Source organism: Carettochelys insculpta, chromosome 8 (genome assembly GCF_033958435.1).
Source record: "Carettochelys insculpta isolate YL-2023 chromosome 8, ASM3395843v1, whole genome shotgun sequence".
Classification (NCBI taxonomy): domain Eukaryota; kingdom Metazoa; phylum Chordata; order Testudines; family Carettochelyidae; genus Carettochelys; species Carettochelys insculpta.
The window spans coordinates 59,618,522-59,638,169 of NC_134144.1; the positions used below are offsets into that span (position 1 = coordinate 59,618,522).

A 19,648-nucleotide genomic window follows, 5' to 3' on the forward strand; every position below is an offset into this window, starting at 1 on the left:
GCAGACATTTGTTATGGGGAAACCACTTTCTGAAAGAAATCAGCATTCATTGTTCTGGCTTTTGATCGTGACCATTTGTCACTAATGGCTGCTTCCTGTTTACATACAGTTAAGCGTTCAGATACAGTGATTAGAATATCATCTGGTCTGGAGGAGCTGAACTTGGATCCTCAAGTGAAAAAGATTATGATTCCACTGAAAGTCACTCAGAAGAGTCTGTTAATTCTTCACTACATTCTTTGGGAAATAAAGCTATTCAGTTGCAGTTGTGCACTTTTGTAACTAGTTATTACCATTATCGTTAAGTAAAATCAGCCTCTGGACATGACTCATAAATTATTTAAAGCCTATTTACTATTTATACAGCTTTTATTTTAGCATTGTTTTGTGCTAATAAACAAAAAATGGTGACTTGCTAAAATAAGTACAGCACATTCTCTTTAGCATTTGTAGTACACAGAGCTTCCTGTGCACGTTTAATAAATAACTTCATCGTGCCTGAGAACATTTACAAACTCAGAGCTCTGTCGCTATTCTTCTCTGTTAACTAGTAGAAGAGCGCAGGAGACACCCCTAATGTGAATGAGACCATGTGCCAGCTACACAAGGTTCCTGTAAGAGCAAGTAATCAGTGGTTCCCAACCTCTTCAATCAAGTGTAATGGTTTATCCTAGATTAAGACTTGAGCAGGACCAGTTCGTGAACTCTAGCTTCCATCCCCAGAGGTATTAAGGTTGAGACTGAAGTTTGGACTGCTCACAACTGAATGTGAGTAAAAACAGCAAACTTATTCTAGGATTCCATATATAGACATATAAGCTATAGTGTTCTGTTCATCTATGACTCTATATAGATGCTTTTATGTCACTATCACTATTATAGCTGAATGCTAAATATTAACGGCTTAACTTTCACAACTTTCTTCAAAAGTAACAGCTGGGCAGTGAATTATATGGGCCCGCGGTGCCTGGATGCCAGGAATATTCCTGGCTCGGGAGCCAGCTTGAACACAGTTTGGAGCCAGGTCTCTTCCCCACCCTAGCCTTCTGCTCTCCTATGCCTCCCCCCGAGGTGCACTGCCAAACTCTACCTGCTGCTTCCAGCCCCCACCCCACCCCCAGGTGCATTCCCCAGCCCCACTGCTGCCCCATGTTATTTAAAGGGGCTCTGAGGCCCTGCCACCATCCCCACAGCACAGCAGGGCTAGAGCAGTCTTCTGCCTGCTTTCACGCCACATGCATCTGCCAGCATGTCCCTGTAGCCCAAGGGTATGTGTGTGGGAGGTGTCTCCACACACTCCTCCCACCTCAAGTGCCCCTGTGGCCAATGGAGGCTCTGGAGAAAGTGCCTGTGGAAGCAACTCAAAGAAACCTCTTGTTGCCCTCCCCTTGTAAGAACTGCTGCCCAAAGAGGGGTGCCTTCCAGCACCCAAACTCCCTGTCGGAACCTGTACCCTGGATACCCTTCTGCACCCAAACTCCATTCCAGAACCCAACCTTCCGTCAGCCCACAAGGCCAAGAATGGACAGGATTATGGGATTTGCTTCAGCACAGAGTTGATTAAGGAAAGAGTACTTCATTAAGTTTACAATTTCAGAGCTAATACAATTGCAGTGAACACCTTAGCAAGCAAAAGCACTACAAAGCAATGCATTAAAAAAGGGAAATAAAAGGCACTGTATCCCAATCCTCTGCACCAGATCACAGCCTGCACCGAGAACCCAAACTCCATCCCTGACCTTGCACACCAGACTTACTGTCCCAAACAAACTCTCTCCCAGAGCCTTACTGGGCTCCACCAAAATTTGTGCAACCTGCCATGCTGGGAAGGGTGTGTTGTGAGCCTTTTTAAGATGGAGAACTGAGCCACACAAGGCACGTTTTTTCAAGGTATTTGTGTGCCTAACACTCATTGAAACCAATGGCACAGAAATCAATGAAAGTTAGGTGCCTAAGTAGTTTTAACAATCTAGACAGAGAAATCAGGTCCCAAGCTTTAAAGGCACAGAGGCATTGCTCCTGTAAATCTTCCCCCCCCCCGCCCCCGCAGTGAATCATTATAACACATTGGATAAACAACTCTTAGTTTGGGAAAATGAGGAACAGGTGAAAGTAACCATACATAAATTTATTCTTTAAAAACTTGACATTGTTCAAAAGTCTCTGAGGTAATCCACAATACAGGATGAACCTTTCTTGTCCTGTATCCTCAGGACCTGACCAGTGCCAGACGAGAGAATTTACCAGATGACAGGAGGTCAATATTTTCTAGCACATTACCAACACTTCCACTGCTTATTGTGCTCTTAGAAGACATTTGGGGTAAATTATAGCTAACTAATAGCATAGAACACTGAGAGCCAGGTCTGGGGGCTTTAAACAAACTTTATGGGACCACAGGAGACTTGGCCACACCCATGATACACAGTCACCCGGCTAAATAAAATCGTGCCAGACTACGGCGTGTACTGGACGAGAAAGTTCCGAATTAAAGAAGTCCAGCCTGTATAAATGAAATTCTAGCAAAAGTTCTACTGATTCAGAGAGGTATAAGGACTTCACCCATGACCCCTGCAAAATGGGAGAGAGAAGATGGACAAGCATAACAGTGTATGGGAAAAGTCAGCAAATAAGATGGTACAGCAGATTATTATTATTATTACTATTAATGTTACAAGAAAATGTGTCTGATTTACTTTTGTGGGCAGAAGCATGTCTTTGGAGAAATGGGTAAATGAAGAGAAGGTAGTGATCTGTTACTTCCACTCAGACAGGTAGTTCCATGGATAAGGGTTTTGTGGAAAAGAGCATTCAGACATTTGTGGGAAGCGTGCAAGGACTTTGGGCTTACCATCAGCCTAAAGAAGACGAACGTACTTGGTCAGGATGTTGCTGAATCCCCATCAATCAGCATTGACAACTATACGTTAGAGGTTGTCCATGAGTTCGTTTACCTAGGGTCCACCATCACTGACACCCTGTCGTTGGACACTGAGCTAAATAGGAGGATCGGAAGAGCGGCCACAACTCTGTCCAGACTCAGCAAGAGAGTGTGGAATAACAACAAGCTGTACACTCACACCAAAATGCAAGTCTACAGAGCCTGCATCCTCAGCACCCTCCTTTATGGCAGCGAGACTTGGACCCTGTATGCCCGCCAGGAAAAGAGGCTGAATGTCTTCCACTTGCACTGCCTCAGGTGCATCCTTGGAATATCATGGAAGGACAGAGTGACCAACACCGCCGTCCTTGAGCAAGATGGAGTCCCAACCATGCACACCCTCCTCAGGCAGCGTCGACTCCGCTGGCTTGGCCACATCCACAGGATGAACGATGGAAGGATTCCAAAAGACATCCTGTATGGTGAGCTAGCCTCTGGCAAAAGACCTCCCGAACGCCCCCAGTTGCGTTACAAAGATGTCTGCAAGAGAGACCTCAGGGAGGTAGACATCGAGCTGGACAACTGGGAAGAACTAGCAGACAACCGCAGCAGATGGAGGCAGGGATTACACAAGGGCCTTCAGAAGGGCGAGTTGAAGATCAGACAGCTAGCAGAGGAGAAGCGAGCGCACAGAAAGCACAATAAGGACTTGCCAGACACCCACTACATCTGCAAGAGATGCAGCAAGGACTGTCACTCTCGTGTGGGTCTTTATAGTCACAACAGACGCTGTAAATGAAGTCCTCAACTGAAACTTTAAAGGGCGTGATCCATAGTCTATGCAGACTGAAGGATGCCTACTACTACTACTAGTGTCAACTAGGCAAAAAGGCAGGAGAAAGGGTGAGGCAATAAGAGATGTGTCTGGGTAAGTACGAAGGACAAATAAGGTCCAGAACACAGTTTCACAGACAAGTTTTAATTAAAAATGGGTCAGATCTGAAACCCAGATTTGAGAAACTTTGAGTTTGGGCAAAGCTCTCATTTAGATCAATCAGTTTGAAGATACAGGGTCTGATTTTTCTCTCACGTCCCTTGGTATGAAGTGGGAATCACTTCATTGCAATTAATAGGGTTACATCAGTGTAAAATTACTGTGAGAAGAGAATCATGTTCGTACAATCTTTACCTCAAACTCTTGTCTGATTTTTACCAACAGCAGACTTAGCTTCTTCAGGTGTGCATAGTGGTTGTGCTTCTAATCCAGACAGTAAACAACTGATGCATTCATCTTTCACTAATTATATCAAATGGTAGCATAAGCTGAAAAGGAATGATCTGCCTTAAAACTGACATTAATTTGGCAGAAGTATGTACATTTTCTGTAGTTGTTTTGTTATTACAGATGAAGAGAAGGATGTGCAAATAAAGAGATCTGTTCTGCCATCTGTAGTTTAAGTATTTCTTGCCAATGCTACATGTAGCTTAAAGATGTTTATTAACGGTAAAGCAGTTTTGCAGATATCTATTTGCACTGTAGATATTATTATGAAAGACGAAAGAGTGATAATTAATAGTTTGGCATGTTTCAAAATACCAGCAAAAATAGTCCTGGTCCATATCTGGCTTATAAAGCATGTCATGTAATGTGCTGCTTATGCAATGTAACTTTTACAGACAGAATGAAAGTTTCTAATTCAAAAAAAGATCACATGTCAGAATATTTGGGGAAGGGGATTCATTTTAGTTATGTGGGTATGTCTTCTTCATTTGTAGTGCAGTCATTCATCCCTGTGGAGATAACCTGTGCAAGAGTTTTGTGTCACTTTAAACACTATTTTAAGGGGAAGCGGTGAGCAGGGAGGGACAACACTGTGACCTAAACTGTTTTTCAGTGGAAATTTAAACTTTTGAATAAATGAATTTTATTGTGAAATGTGGCTCCTTTCTATGAATAATTTTGGGTTCCTTGTCAAAACATTTTAGCAAAAAAGAAAAAAGAAAGAAAGAAAGAAAATTGTTTCCAACTAACCTTTTCTGGGTGTTTGGCCCAAAATCCAAAAATGTCTGTGCAATTTTTTACCAGTACTGATGATGTGTGCGCTCTGCTCCAGGGTAGATATAACCTTCTTTACATAAAGTGAACCATTAATGTAAAAGAAATTAAGACTCCGTTGTCTCTTGCGGTTATAGTTATACTACCCATAAAGACATGTTGAAGGAGAACTACCTGTATATTTTTTGAAGAAAGATGCTATATGTCCCTAAAAACATTTTAGTTTTTTTTAAGTTTCTATAGCCATTTGGACAGTCTACATGACTTAGTATTAAAATTAGTGCAAATTGCCAATGTTGTATATACTTTTCCTCACTCTACTACAATAATAATTGTGAAAGTATTTCAGTGTTTTGATGTAGCAGTAATGCTGTTTGTTTATATTACGGTAACACGCAAAAATGTTTGTGTTAACCTTGTGATGCCCTGTGATCTAGAGCTGTTGTGATTAGTGAAGTTTCCAGAAATCCTGACTGGTTTAGCCAAGGGGGACTGACTTTTAACCATGTTCTGTCAATCATAGCATAGGTCAATATGGGTAATGTTTTGATTAGAGCAGGGGTGCGCAAACATTTTGTAAAGAGGGGGTCCAGCATGATCAGCTCCCCCCTCACACACACACACATGACTTCTGCTGCCTTCCCAGTTGCCACTTCCTCCCACTGCAGCCTCCGCCACTCTTGTTGCTAAGGGAACAACCTCCTTACCCTGCTACTGGGACAATCAGAATGTTCTGAGGCCCTGAGTTAAGCAGCGGGGTCAAGCCGGTGAGTTCCCAGCTTGGAAAGGCGGCCATATTGGTCCCTGCAGCCTGTGCATGCTGGCCTCCAGGAGTCCCCAAAGATGGTGGTGAGGAGTTAGTGCTGCCTGTGGGGGTGCAGGGCTGCCCTCAGCCTGGTGCCACTGCTGCCCATCAACACAATGCAGCAGCTGTGAGTCCCCTTGAGTCCCCCACATACTCTCCTGGGGTCCTCCTCCGAATGCCCCTCCCCCTTCAGGGCACCCCCTGCAGCTCCCGAGTACCCTCTTCCTGAGCATCCCACCCACTTCCTGAGCACCTCACCCTGCCCCTGCATTCCTTCCTGTGGTCTTCCCACAGGTTGGCAGGCCCTAGCTAATTGCAGGGCCAAAAAGTAGGGCCCAACATAAAAAGTTTGCTCACACCTGGCTTATGGCATGTTGGAATCTAAAAGTAGTTCTGTTCAAGAGTATAACTCCTTGTCTGCACACATGTCCAGAAACATATTTTTGTTTATCCACTAATCACACGGACACAGACTTACCCTCTACCACACAAAGGCCATGTCTACACTAGCCCCAAACTTCGAAATGGCCATGTAAATGGCCACTTCAAAGTTTACTAATGAAGTGCTGAAATGCATATTCAGCACCTCATTAGCATGCGGGCAGCTGCGGCACTTCGAAATTGACGTGGCTCGCTGCCATGCAGCTCGTCCCGACGGGGCTCCTTTTCAGAAGGACCCTGGCTACTTCAAAGTCCCCTTATTCCCATCTTTTCATAGGAATAAGGGGACTTCGAAGTAGGCGGGGTCCTTTCGAAAAGGAGCCCCGTCTGGACGAGCCGTGCGGTGGTGAGCCGCATCAATTTCGAAGTGCCGCGGCCACCCGCATGCTAATGAGGCACTGAATATGTATTTCAGCACTTCATTAGTAAACCTCGAAATGGCCATGTAAATGGCCATTTCGAAGTTTGGGGCTAGTGTAGACATGGCCAAAGAGTCCCATTATTTAAAATGAGACTGTTTATGTACTTATTTGCTTTGCAGATGAGGGGTTTATTCATTTTATTTCAAATTTAAAGGACTCTAAGGACTGTTTAATCATTTTACATGCATGTGTGTAAATACATCACCAAACTTGCTAATATTTAAAACTTACACTGCTTTATATTTTAAAATCCCTACAAATATTTTAATTAATTTGAATTAGATTCCTATTAAAGGAATAATTGAGAGCTGCATAATTTGTTGGCTAATTCCTGAATAAGTCAAATACCTTGTAAGAATTTTTGAGTAAAATGAGTCATTTTGCAAAAACTGAGCACAAGTGTCACAATAGGAGCAGCTGAATGTTGAGTGCTTTTGAAAGACCAAGACCCAGCTTTGGTTGCTCTGCACTAAAACCTGACACTGAGCTCTTTTGGAAATCTGTTTTACAACATGCCATATTTTCCCTTTACAAAGGTGGTTACCCATATATGGCATTCTACAGATTTATTTTTGGTTAAAAGTGTTTATTTTTGTGTAATGAGACTTATTTTGTGCTCTGAGGTCACTCTGTCACCTAATCAATTATTTTAGGAATAGTTGGTGATGACCACTTTTCCAGAATAATTTTTGGGCAATCTGCAGTTTTTACCAGTCATTTCTCTTGTTTAAGAGCTCTATGTTTCATGGTCATTAGGTTTCCTAAAACTTGTAAAGATGAGTCATAGAGATTTTCTGGCACTAGATGTGTTCTTTCTTGAAGCTGTTCCAAAAAGACTTGACAGTCTTTCACTTCCACTTTGCCTGTATCAAAGGCCCCTGCTACTTTCTTGCATGATTCAACATCTGCTATAGGCTACGAATCCTGCACCAGCCATTGGTATTCTGAATTAGGAAGGACTGAATGGTGTTTCTAATATAGAATGTAAAATAATGTGATGGAAAATAACAGCTGTAAATAGCACACCCATTGCAAGGTGAGTGTTTAATCATACAGGTTCATCTTTTGCAGCATTCCCAAAGAAACTGGAATGCAGGATCGGAGCCAAAAGGACATGCTGTTATGATAGGGTCCAAAATATGGTTGTCTTTCTATCCCTCCCAGTTTATCTTATGTCTAGGCTGAAGCCCTGGAATTCTTTCCATTGTTATCTGATCTACACCTTTCCAAACTAAGGATAAGTCTATAGTAGGAAATAAGTCAATTTCAGATGAGCAGTTCTAGCTACAGCATTTGCATAGCTGGAATCGAAGTATCAGAACTGACTTACTTCCTTAGTGAAGTCCGAGCCTCTTTAGTCTCTTGTTCATGTCCCTTACTCCATGCAATGCGATAGTGTGGAGTACAGGGGTCGATGTCCAAGCCCAGAGAGGTCAATTTGCCACATCTTCACCAAACATGCAAAATCGAACTCTGGAAGATCGACTGCAGAGCGTTAATCTTCCGATAAGTATAGACAAGCCTTTTGATCCACATATCACTATCCTTCCATCAAAGTATGGAAGGAATTAATTGAAATCTTTTCTTAACTCTTGTTTTCCTTTAGTTGGTCAAAGGTTTGTCAGTAAATGAGGCTTACTCATGATCTATGGAGTTTCTAACCCCTGCTAATTTATTAAGCATGTGACCAGGACACAGCCACTGAATGTGACCCACCTTAACCCTGTTACAGTCTGATAGAAATAGTTAGCAGAATTGCACATAGCTGTGTTACTGTGACTTTTAAAAGAACTAGAAAGAATAAAACCAAAAAGGAGTAAGGATAATTCAGTAGCTGAGGCACTTGCCTGGGCCTTGCCACAGGATTTCTGCATGATTTTGGGCAAGTCACTAAGGCCTGGTCATTATTAAAAAATGAGGTCAGTATAACTGTGTCACAGAGAAGTGTAAAAGACCCACACCCCTGAATGATGCATTTAGAATTACCCAACCCCTAGTGTTAAAAGTGCTAAGTTGTTCCTTCTACCTCACTGTCTCCCTTCAGCTGCCAAGGGAAGTACCCCTTCCATCCACACATCTTCACTGAAATAATACAGAGGTGCAGCTGCTTTGCTGCAGCATTTTAACTATAGACAAGTCCTAAGTCTCTCTGTGCCTCAGATCTCGAGCTGTAAAGCGGGTATACTGCTACTTCCCTACCTCAAAGGTGTGTTATGAAGGTAAATGCATTCAGGACTGTGGTGCACTCATGTACTATAGTAATTAGGGGCCATATAAGTACCTGAGATAGATAGTTAAAACCACTACCCCTCATACAAGAAACTGAAAACATAAATAGCCACTTAACAGTTTTGGGGAGTAGATAAGTTCTTATACCAACATCATGTAGTCTAGCTAAGGTAAAAATAGTAAGTGGAAACAAACATTATGTCAAAGCAGACAGTCAAAATGCATTAGGGAGAAATATTTTTGAATCTCTAAGAATATTAGAAATGCAGCAAAGGAAAAATAACAGAAAATGACTTGACAGAACACTGCTAACTACATGGCATCAAATACCAAATAGGCACATCATAAAAAAATTAGTACACAGGAGCATAGAAAATAGAGATGGAAAAAATGTATAGGATATATTGTGCATCTCCTGCCAGGGCACAATTGCTTGCTATCGTATACTCTCAAATCCTTTATCCTGTCTGGTTTTAAATTGCTCAAGCAGTGGAACTACCACATTGTTTGGGAGTATTTGCAACGCCTGATGGACCTTGCTGTTTTCAGATATTCAACATAAATTTTGCTTAGTTACAAGCTACTAATCTTAAAGCTTCTTCCTTAGTTTTTACACTATTAGGCCTTGTTTCCACAATGTGGTGGATTGATGCAGCAGTGATCGATCCACCGGCCACCAGTTTATCACATGTCCTATGGATGTGATAAATCGATCTCTGAGCTCACTCTTGTTGACATCAATATTCCATCAAAATGAGAGGAGTAGCTGGCATCAACACGAGAGCAGCCCCATTGATTTACTACCATGGTGTCTTGCGTGCAGTATGTTGACTTCAGCCACACTACTGGCGTCCATCCTCCCCAAGTAGTGAATCCACAGTTGCATCCCTCCCTCCACTCCAGGACTCCTATGGTGGCACTAAATCCACACAGTTGAGAAGAAACGGGAGAAGGAATTTGATGTGAGGTTTTGAATCATGTCATAGTCTCAGGCCTTTACCAGCTAAAACACTTGCTTCTTCCTTGTTCAATAGTAACAGAAGTGTTACAATTTGAATAGACTGTGCATAAGGCTTGTCTGACTAGATGACATCCACTTAGTCAAAGTGTAAGGCAGAGAGGTGAGCCATATTGCCATTGGGGAACCCTCCGGGGCTGGTATCTCCAAGTAATCCTATAGATCTTGGTAATCTGCAATAATTGGTGATATGACACCTTGCAGTGGCACTTCAGTACCCCTTTCTCTTTCTAGAGATAATAATACCTATGAGCAGTGGTCTGTGGATGACTTGACTGCACAAAGGAAGGAAGAATTGCACTCTTAATTCTTTTACTTTTTCTGGATTTGAACCAACCATTAAGAGCAGTAATTATTTTCCAGTACTTGCCTTTTTAGACATTGTCATAACAAGAGTTTGTCATGCCACTTAAAATGTCTTGTCTTGTGTTTTATGGTGTTTTCTTGGGTTTAGTGAAAAAGGTGTTTCACAAGAAGTACTAGAAGTTATAATTACAAATAACACGTGCTAAATGTAAAATGTTTTTCTTTTCTTAAAATCTGCCCTTTAAGATACCCTCTTTTCCCATAGTCCCTTTCACTGTCTTTAAATACCAGTGATTCCTGGAGCTCCACTCCCATCATACACTCTTCCTGTATCTTAGAGTCTTGCTGCCAGATGAGAACACTGGACAGTGGGATAGGAACCTTCCCTCTCCCAGACTCAGGAAACCGGTCAACTGGGCGATACATTTCTAAACAGGAATCAACTTTAGAAATTGAAGTGTTTATGTCTCCTGAGCGAGCCCTTCCTTCAGCTTCTTCGGTAAAAGCCAAAACTCTTGAGCGAGAAGTGCCTTCAACTGCTAAGTGTCCAGAATCTGTGGAAAGCTCGATTAGTCATTCAACGTCTGATCCTACCATGACTGCCAAAGTTTTACGACCTTTTCAAAGCCGCCTTCCAAAACCAGTCTCCTCAGGTAAAATGCCAATTACACTAGAAATTAGATTCTTTCTGCCCTATTGTCTGTTTCCATTAACAAAGTTCTGTAATAATGACGTTAGTTCAGGGGCATGCCAAGTATGTAGCAGAAAAGATTGCTTATGTGAATATATAAGGTTATCAAGTTGGTGACCTGAGCCAAATGGAAATTTGGTTCCTCATAATGCAAATCTGCTTCTCAAAGAAAAGTGTGCAGTATATTAAATCCCTTCCTCAAGAAACAATATTTAAGAGACAATTAGAGCTAACTCTGAGAAATGCTGAACACTGCTGATTTCCATTGATTTGAAGAAGAGTTGCATGTGCTCATCAGCTTTTAAAGATCAGGCTCTCAATTTGCTGTCAGTGGCTGTGTTGTGATATTAAATGGTAAAATGGCACATTCATAAACACTTGCTTTCAAAACTGAATTTGGACTTGGTGCATATATTCTATAACAATGACTATTTTGCCTCAACTATAAACTTAAGTCTTTTGATATGTTACTACACTGTACAATGTATTTATAGAAGTAGTAAAAAGACACTTTATTGTGATGTATCAGTAGAATGTGTGTTAACTATAACATATAAAACAATAGCTCACAAAGGAATGAAAGAAGCATGCTAAAGCTCCACCAAATATACCAAACACCAAGAGCACCAAACACACCACCCAACACACACAAGTATCTTTACATATACAGCATAAACTCAGTTGAAAGAATATAGTTCCATTAAGTTCAATGGGACTGACAATGTGTAAAGATACATGCCTGGGGACCTGGAAGCCCTCTCTGTTGACAGAACTGTCTACTCGGCTCAGGAGCTATGTCTGGAGTAGCCCCCAACTTCGAAGGGGGCACAGTAATTAGGGTGTTGGGAGATTACTAATGAAGTGCTGTGGTGCATATGCAGCACTTCATTAGGTTAAATCTCCCCCGTGGCAACTTCAAAGTGTGAAAACTTTGAAGGGCCAGCTTGCATGTAGCTGTGGGTCAGCTGCGGGTGCTTTGAAGTTTTTTGGAGTTTTTTCTCCCAACACCCTAATTACCATGCCCTATTCGAAGTTGGGATGTGGCAAATCTGGTCCCAGCCCCTGCTCCAATGCCACATCCTAACTTAGTACTTTATCCACTGTACTACAGTGCATAAGGGGTCAGTAGCCACCACCACCTCCTTATGTATTAGTAGTATCCTCTGAGGCTATGTCTACATGGTGGTTGCAATTTCGAGATACAAAAGTACCCTGAAATAGCTGCCCCCATCCATGCAATGCGCCTGTGGTCTCTAAAGAGTTTTCGAAATAACAGGTACACTATTCTGGCATCCCTGTAACCCTCATCACATAAGGAGTATATGGAATCCTCAAAATAGGGCTTTATTTCAGCCTGTGGCACCATTTAGACGGCACCACATGCTGAAATAGCCTATTTTGAAGTTAGGGCGCCATGTGAACATAACCTGAGGATGCCCACTTGTTTGGGCTCTCCAGGTGAGCTGGTTGGAGGAACATCTAATTTAAGGATTCCACTGAGATTTGGGTAGGGGCTACATGTTGGGTGTCAGGACATATGCAGCTGTGGGCATGCTCTCAGCAGAAGTGTAGGTGCCGTGGTGACTTTCCAGTATAAATGTGGGCTTCTATGGGTAGTATATGAGCAGGAGCATTGAAGCCTACAATTGGGGATTAGGTACCCAAAGTTACAATTAAATGAATAAATCCCTTTGTGGGTCTACCCATGTATGAACCCATACTGAGACCATCCATGCCCCCAAAGATGCATATTCTAAAAAGAGAAGTATTTTAAAAATCTATAAGGATTAGATTAAAGATGAAACACTTTGACAAGGTAGAGTATTTGTTGTAACTAAAATATGACATTGATTTATTTAACTTGCATGAATCTGTGCCACACTGCCCTCATATATAAAATCCCAAAAAATGACCATGTCAGAGGAGACATAAAATTTAAATTTACAGTAAAGCCACCAAAAGTATGTTTTGCTAAATTGCTGTTTTTTAAATTGAACTTAAGACTAAGGAGTCTTTCTTATACATTCATCAGAATGTGTAAGAGAAGGTTTATAATTATACTTATTGGAGTGCAGTTGATTTAGCCATATTTAGCCAGTGCAGCATACTAAAGTGCAAAAATATATTATAGTCTTTAATGCAAACTCCTGTGCAAATTTTGAATCAAAGCTAACTAAAAGATATTTTATACATATTATTTTCAAAAGAAATGTATTCTTAATTAATGGCACAGCTAAGAGAGATTCAAAAGAGAAATCTTAGTTATAGATTATATGCTACATGCTTGAATAGCCACATGTGTGACCTCAATTCAGCAGTGTGCTATAGAGTAGACTCCATGATTAAACACTGTCATTATAACAAATTGAATAGAAACTGCAAGCATTGAATTGCTTCATAAGAAGTCAGTAGTAGGAAGATTGCACTGATCTTAATGCTAATATTCACTACACCAACCTTGCAAGGTTTGTATCTTAATTAAATTGTCATGAAGAGATGTTAAAAAAGTAGAATACATCACATTCTGGGGACAGCTCATTCTTCCCTGGAATACTGTCATCCAACCTTTCTTCTTTACCCAACTTCACCAAAAACACAACTATTATTTTATTCTGGGAAGTATTGTTTATTTTCTTAGATTTTGGTGTTACAGAACATATGTGTAGTAAATAAAACAATTTGATCTAAAAAATCGCTGGAGTAAATCATAATTTCTTATATATGTCTGCATCAACAGACTGAGTTTGCTGTTTTTCTTTTCATCAGTATATGAAATAGCAGTACAGCTCTTTGGCACACATATGCTGACCAGCACCTTATAAACAGCTAGTTCCATTGAAGAATGGGATTATTTGACATGAATAGACATATCAGAATTTGACCCATAATTGAACAATGGATTACTCCTAAACACAACCAAACATTGTTGTTATTGTAATTATGATGAGATTAAAAAATTGCATAATCTCTTTCTGAATTCAGGAATAATTAATTCTCCAAAGCAAAGTGGACACGAACAAATTCTGGTGGCATCTGCTTCATTAGAGCATACAGAAAACAATGCGAAAAATAAGACGGTTGTTCTAGATTGGAGCAGCAAGAAAGCTACTAAAACAGCAAAGGTATGAACAGAAAGAAAAATGCCAGTGGGGTTATTAGTATATATTTTGAACTAAAGGCCATTCTTAACTGTAAACATTCAAAATTATTAAATGTCCTAACAATAATGAAAAGAATAATTAACAATATAGTATGTTTATTTGTACCTTCTGTCCATGAATATTATTATTTATTAAGAATAATACATTGTTATTATTATATGCATATATATTTTATTAAAATTATTATTTATTATTAATAATAATACAGTGACTACAGATATGCTAAGTAATTTTTTGTGTTTTACAGGCACTTATTTCTCAAATATTGTCTCCAGGAATTTTATAGATAAGGAAATTGAGTTGCTGTTACAGGGTAGTTTTTCTTTTTAAGAGACTGGATTTTGGATGTTTTTCCCCCTTTTGGAGATATGGTTCTTTCCTGATCTAGGATATGCTGTTGGTGTGGTTTGAGTGAGTGGATATACAGTAAATGCCATATTATGTAGACTTCGGATAACTGGCACTCTCTACTAGTTAGCATCTGCTCCACCGGCAGCCAACTACTCCAATAACTTGCAAATTTCATTATCTGGCACCCTGGTTCCCTGGGGAATAGCGGTGCTGGATAATAAGCTTATACTGTAATATAATTGTAGAGTAAAAGGTAGAATAATCTTTTGTTTTCTGTCATTTTGTTATTCTCTGCACTCGTCTGTCTTTTTTCAATCCTTTTCTGAAAATGATGAAAAGGACAAAGAAGCAACTAGTGTTGATGGTTGCAGGTCCATGAATGATTAGATGTGCCAGATATGTCAAGCCCTGTTGGAAGCACAGTGCAGAAGGTTAGCAAGTGGGAACTCTAGAGACATGGAATACATATGATGATTAAAAAAAAATAAGCTCCACAAGAAAGAGGGTGGTTAAACAAGGAAACTCTGATCCACAGCTAGCAAGTAGGCCTTGCACTATTGTAAACTAAGATCTTTGTGTTGGATTATGCTGCAAATTATGCTAATCTTTTTGTTTTATGCCTTTTTAACTGGTACCCCATTCCTTATAAAGCTGGCCCAGATTCTTGATCTCCACATACACAGAGAAAGTGGCTTGCTTGACAGAGGCAAGTCTGTGGCAAATCCTGATTATAGTACTGCTGCCTCTGATACCCATATTCCTATCGTTAGAATATGCCTCTTATCCAATAAGTAGCTGCCTTTTTAAATCTATGATGAATTGAGGACTGCATGGGAAAAAACAGCAGCTTCAAAACATCTGTAAGAAGTTGTCTTTAAAAAAAAATTTAAAAGTGGTTTAACTTAGTGAGGCACAAATTTGGGTCCAGCTGATACTTCTACTTGTGGATCCTGCTATCTTGTTGATTATCAGTAACCCAGATACAAATACCACCCTATTCTGAAAACCAGATGTGTCTTCCTCTCTTCTCCTTTCTAAATCAAACTCTGCCAAACTCCTAAATCATCACCACTTCCATGGAGAGGGATTATTAGTACCGGACTGCTCTTTACAAGGGATCTTCAGTTCCAGGAGAAGTGATGAAGTTGTCTGTGACCCTCTCCACAAACTGCAGAGGGAAAGAAGTCAATTGTGGAAGTGTTTTGCTTCATCTACCACCCAGCCAAAATTAGACAGGGGGGCCATGACATTAAAACTACTGAATTGCTCACAGGTGTTAAAGCCATGTGTGTTTTATGTGTCATTCCCAACAAGTGTTGATAAAAGCCTTGAGACAGCCCTGCACATCGTTTGTTCTGTGAATGCCCTAAGTGCTTTAAACAAGCTAGATTAGAAATACTTGAGAGGTTTTTAAATTGTATGTGGTAATACTTTATAAATGCAAACAAACAAACAAACAAACTATATATATATATTACCTGAGGAAAGTGAGCAAAGATTAAGAAGTTTTATAGAGGAAAGAGACTGGATTCTCTCACTCTTACTCATGTTAAACTGTTTCTCACTCAAGGACTCCTATTTAACCCAATGGGACTAGGTGAGGCATATGGTGAATGTGAATAAATGTGAATAAATTTGCAAAATCTGGCCCTATTTACACAGGACAAACTCTTGGGACATATCTGGACAATAATAGTGGATATTTCCCATACTGTTAAACTTACGATTACATGCTGAGTGATAATTGTGGTAGTTCAGTTGGTAAATCAGAGCTTTTCTTTGACTGCAAAATGTTTTACATCTTAATAAACTATTTTGCCATAGAATATGAGTCATTCTCATTGTGCTGTTATTACAGGTGCAGAACAAGGCACTACAAGTGTGCACTTACTCTGCTAGTAGCGGTAGTGACACTGAGACAGAGACAGAGAATGAAACAAATGACTTTGAAACTGCAAGGGAAACTTTCGTAGACTTAACAAAGAACAAAGAAGGTAATTGAAAATTTATACATGATAATGTATGGTTCCCCACTCCATACTGAGAGCAACTGATTGTGTCTTTCATTTTACTGTGTCCATTGTATTTTAAATTTTTAACTCTTTCTTCAGATATCATTTTCCCCTATGTATTTTATAGTATATTTTTATCATTGTTTTCTGTTCCTTTATTGTTGCCATCATTGTTGTGGGCTAAGGCTTTTATTCATGAATCCCTGTGGTGAACTAAAAAACCTTTAACTGCATTATTGCAGCTATAAAAAGGTGCTTATGAAGTTGCCTTTTTAAATTACATAGGTTAGTAGTAGGCTAAAGAACCCAGTGAGCCATGGCCATCACTTTCTAATTGTCTTGCAGCAGTGGTACTGTTCACACTACTGTAGTTAAGGCTCTGTGAGCTTTTCAGTGTCTGTTGCTACTTTTCCAAGTTCAAAGATTCAATCACAAGAATTGACTCTGAATTGAAATCTCACATGAAAGCTCAGAAGTGAATTCCTTGAGATTCTTTTTTCTTTTTCCTAAATTTGATGTAATTGAGTGCTGGATTGGTGGCATAGGTAATTCAACAACATCAGCAGTATTGGAAGCCATCCTTCATTATATGTTATCCATTTTATGCAGAAGACTCTTCAGTGGGAAGAGCCAAATAACTCTGTTGAAGGCAGTAGAGACTTTTTTTTTTCAAAAGGTACTGGATATACAGTACTTATGGTAGCATTCAAAAGTGTGAAATAGCAAGAGCAAGTAGGGAGACAAATTCATCCCTAGCTTTCCTGCTGCAAATGACTCAAGGGAGTGTCTAGGACGAACATAAAATCTGTGCATCAATAAACCCACGTATGCCATGAGGGCATATGAATTTCCTGAGAATTTAAGGGAATGATGTACAGGCTTTATACCAGCCTCTTGCATAGGGAGTGAACTTGTCCCAGCACATACATTAGATACTGCAGTGATATCTGCATTAAAAATGCCACAGGCAACTAGATAGTACTAGATAGTATAGATAGGAACCCAGGCACCATTAGTATCGACCAGGACCTCGGCTGAATATTTGACATTTGCAAGGATAAATAATCCATTTGAGTGTTTTTCAGCAGCAAGGGTAGGGTTACCAATTCTGGTTGGACATGTTCCTGGAGGTTTCATCACATGACACAATCTTTAATTAAAGATTAATCTTTAATTCCTGTTCTGCCATTCCACCAGGAGAATGCTGGAGAGTTGGCAACTGCAGTGAGAATGTGGAGTTTAATTATATTATTTATGGCATGCTCCTAATTTTTTTAATCTTTATATGAAATGTTGCAAGTGATTAAATCAGACACTCAATATTTTTAAAAGTAACATGAAAAAATTGTATTTTCTTAAAAAGGTGGTGCCATATGTGCAATTACTTTTTTTATCCATAACAAATGTTTTAATGGATATTATGTGTAAGTGCCTACATTAAATGACAGCAAACTTCAAATTTTGACATCTACCATGCATTAAAGCCACTGTTTTATTTAGAGAGCCATGAATTTACATAGATGGCCCACAGAGGTCAAGAAAGAATCAAAATGGATGCAAAAATTCTGGTCTGTGATTAAGGCGAACAGGAAAAAAGATCTTAAAATACTGGCAGAGAAAGGGAGGTTTTTTTCTTTTTTGGTACCTTCATAGGACCAACATTTCTGCCTTGGTCACTTCAAATACAATTGCCAAGATCAAGTAAGTAATAACAATGTGTTTCTGTTGCAGCTTTAATCCAAATATTTCAATATACTTTACTGACTAGGCCCATACATAGGAATTAGGGAGCGGGGGCTTGTTTTTGTAAGTATGGACTGAAATTTTTTAAAATATAAAAATAGTTAAAATAGTCATGCAATGAGAGTGCATAAAAGTGACAAAGGAAAAATTTGAGTGGAAACAGTTATTGGTAAATACACTTTGTTATAACATAGTAAAAATGTATACAGTAGTAAAGGTTTTATAGAAATTACCTTTTGGGATCTTGCTGTAATATAGTAAGTGCAAAGCCCACTAAAATCAATGGAATAATTCTCTGACTTAGTGGGCTTTGGATCAGGCTGGTAATGACTTCCCCAGTCACACAGGAGGTCTGTGGCACAGCTTGGAATTAAACCTGGGTATTCTAAGCCCTCATCCCATGCTTCAAATACCAGACCATCCTAATTTTGATTTCAGCTGGATTTTACACCAATGTAACTGCTGCTGAAGGCAGTGGTTTGTTTGTTTGTTTGTTTGTTCAACACAGTACTTCTTGGAGATAGTGTTCAAATGTGTGTAACAGACTGATCCAGCAGAGAAACAAATGCCCCATCTAGAGTCCCTTTTGCTTATGCTGTATCAAAATGTTGCAGCAGGTTCTTTTTTGTTTTGTCTTGTTTTGTTTCTTTTTGTTTTGAATATGGTTTTAGAACCAGCAGTGGAGATACCTGGTTTCTGTTCCTAGCACTGTCTCTTCCTGTGTGATCTTTAACAAGCTAATAGAGTCTGATTCTGATTTGACGAACATGGGTTCTACATCACTGTCTTCATTGTCAGCCAGTCAGTTAAGGACTAAGACTTAAGCAACAAACGAAAATGTAGATAAAAATGTTCAAAACCAGGTCGACCAAAAGATAGGCATGTGCCCAAGTAAGTTATGGCAGGACTGCTACTAAGGGATGAAGATGAAGATTTAAACCAACATGTTTAAATAAAAAATCTACACTGAAGTTAAATTAACAATCTAAGTTGAAGTCTCAAAAGAAGAGAAATTAAAAATCTCAGGTTTGACCCCCCCACACACACCATTTTTCTCAGATCATTGTATTTTCTTGAGAGACAGAAAGTCATCCTAAATTTTAAGTATTAACTTTGAATGTCCTTTCTTGGTAGTTTAAAATCAGACCCTTAACTTTTACAGAGATTTTGTTATGCTTTTATTACTAACCATTGACCTTTCCAGTTGTTTTAAAGAATTTGTATTGCTGTTAAAAACTACATTGTGATCCATTGAAGATGTACATGAACTTTTCCTCAAATAAATAGCGTTTTTAAAAATCTTTCCATAGCTGAGCAAGAAGAAAATACTGTGAGAAAATCCTTTATAGGGAGTCCTATCTCAATTCTGGATTTATATCAACACAGTCTCTATGGCCATTATGGAAAAGATGAACCTGAACAATTAACGCATTACAGTTTTATTGAGCAGCTGACTGGAGCTTCCAGTAAAGAAGGCAAGAGCAAAGAGATCCCTTATGTGAGTTATCTTGCTTTTTATGATAATATCTCTT

At 39.6% G+C, this 19,648-nt stretch overlaps 1 protein-coding gene across 2 annotated transcripts in view; it reads left to right on the plus strand.

The window, feature by feature from the left end:
- Positions 1–19,648, plus strand: part of NCKAP5 (NCK associated protein 5) — a 408,546-nt gene that overhangs the window by 347,259 nt on the left and 41,639 nt on the right. For both annotated transcript variants that reach the window (XM_075001775.1, XM_075001776.1), the window contains 4 exons: positions 10,497–10,811; positions 13,832–13,971; positions 16,220–16,355; positions 19,427–19,614. In XM_075001775.1, the coding sequence (XP_074857876.1) occupies positions 10,497–10,811; positions 13,832–13,971; positions 16,220–16,355; positions 19,427–19,614 (779 nt within the window). The remainder of the gene's footprint in view (positions 1–10,496; positions 10,812–13,831; positions 13,972–16,219; positions 16,356–19,426; positions 19,615–19,648) is intronic.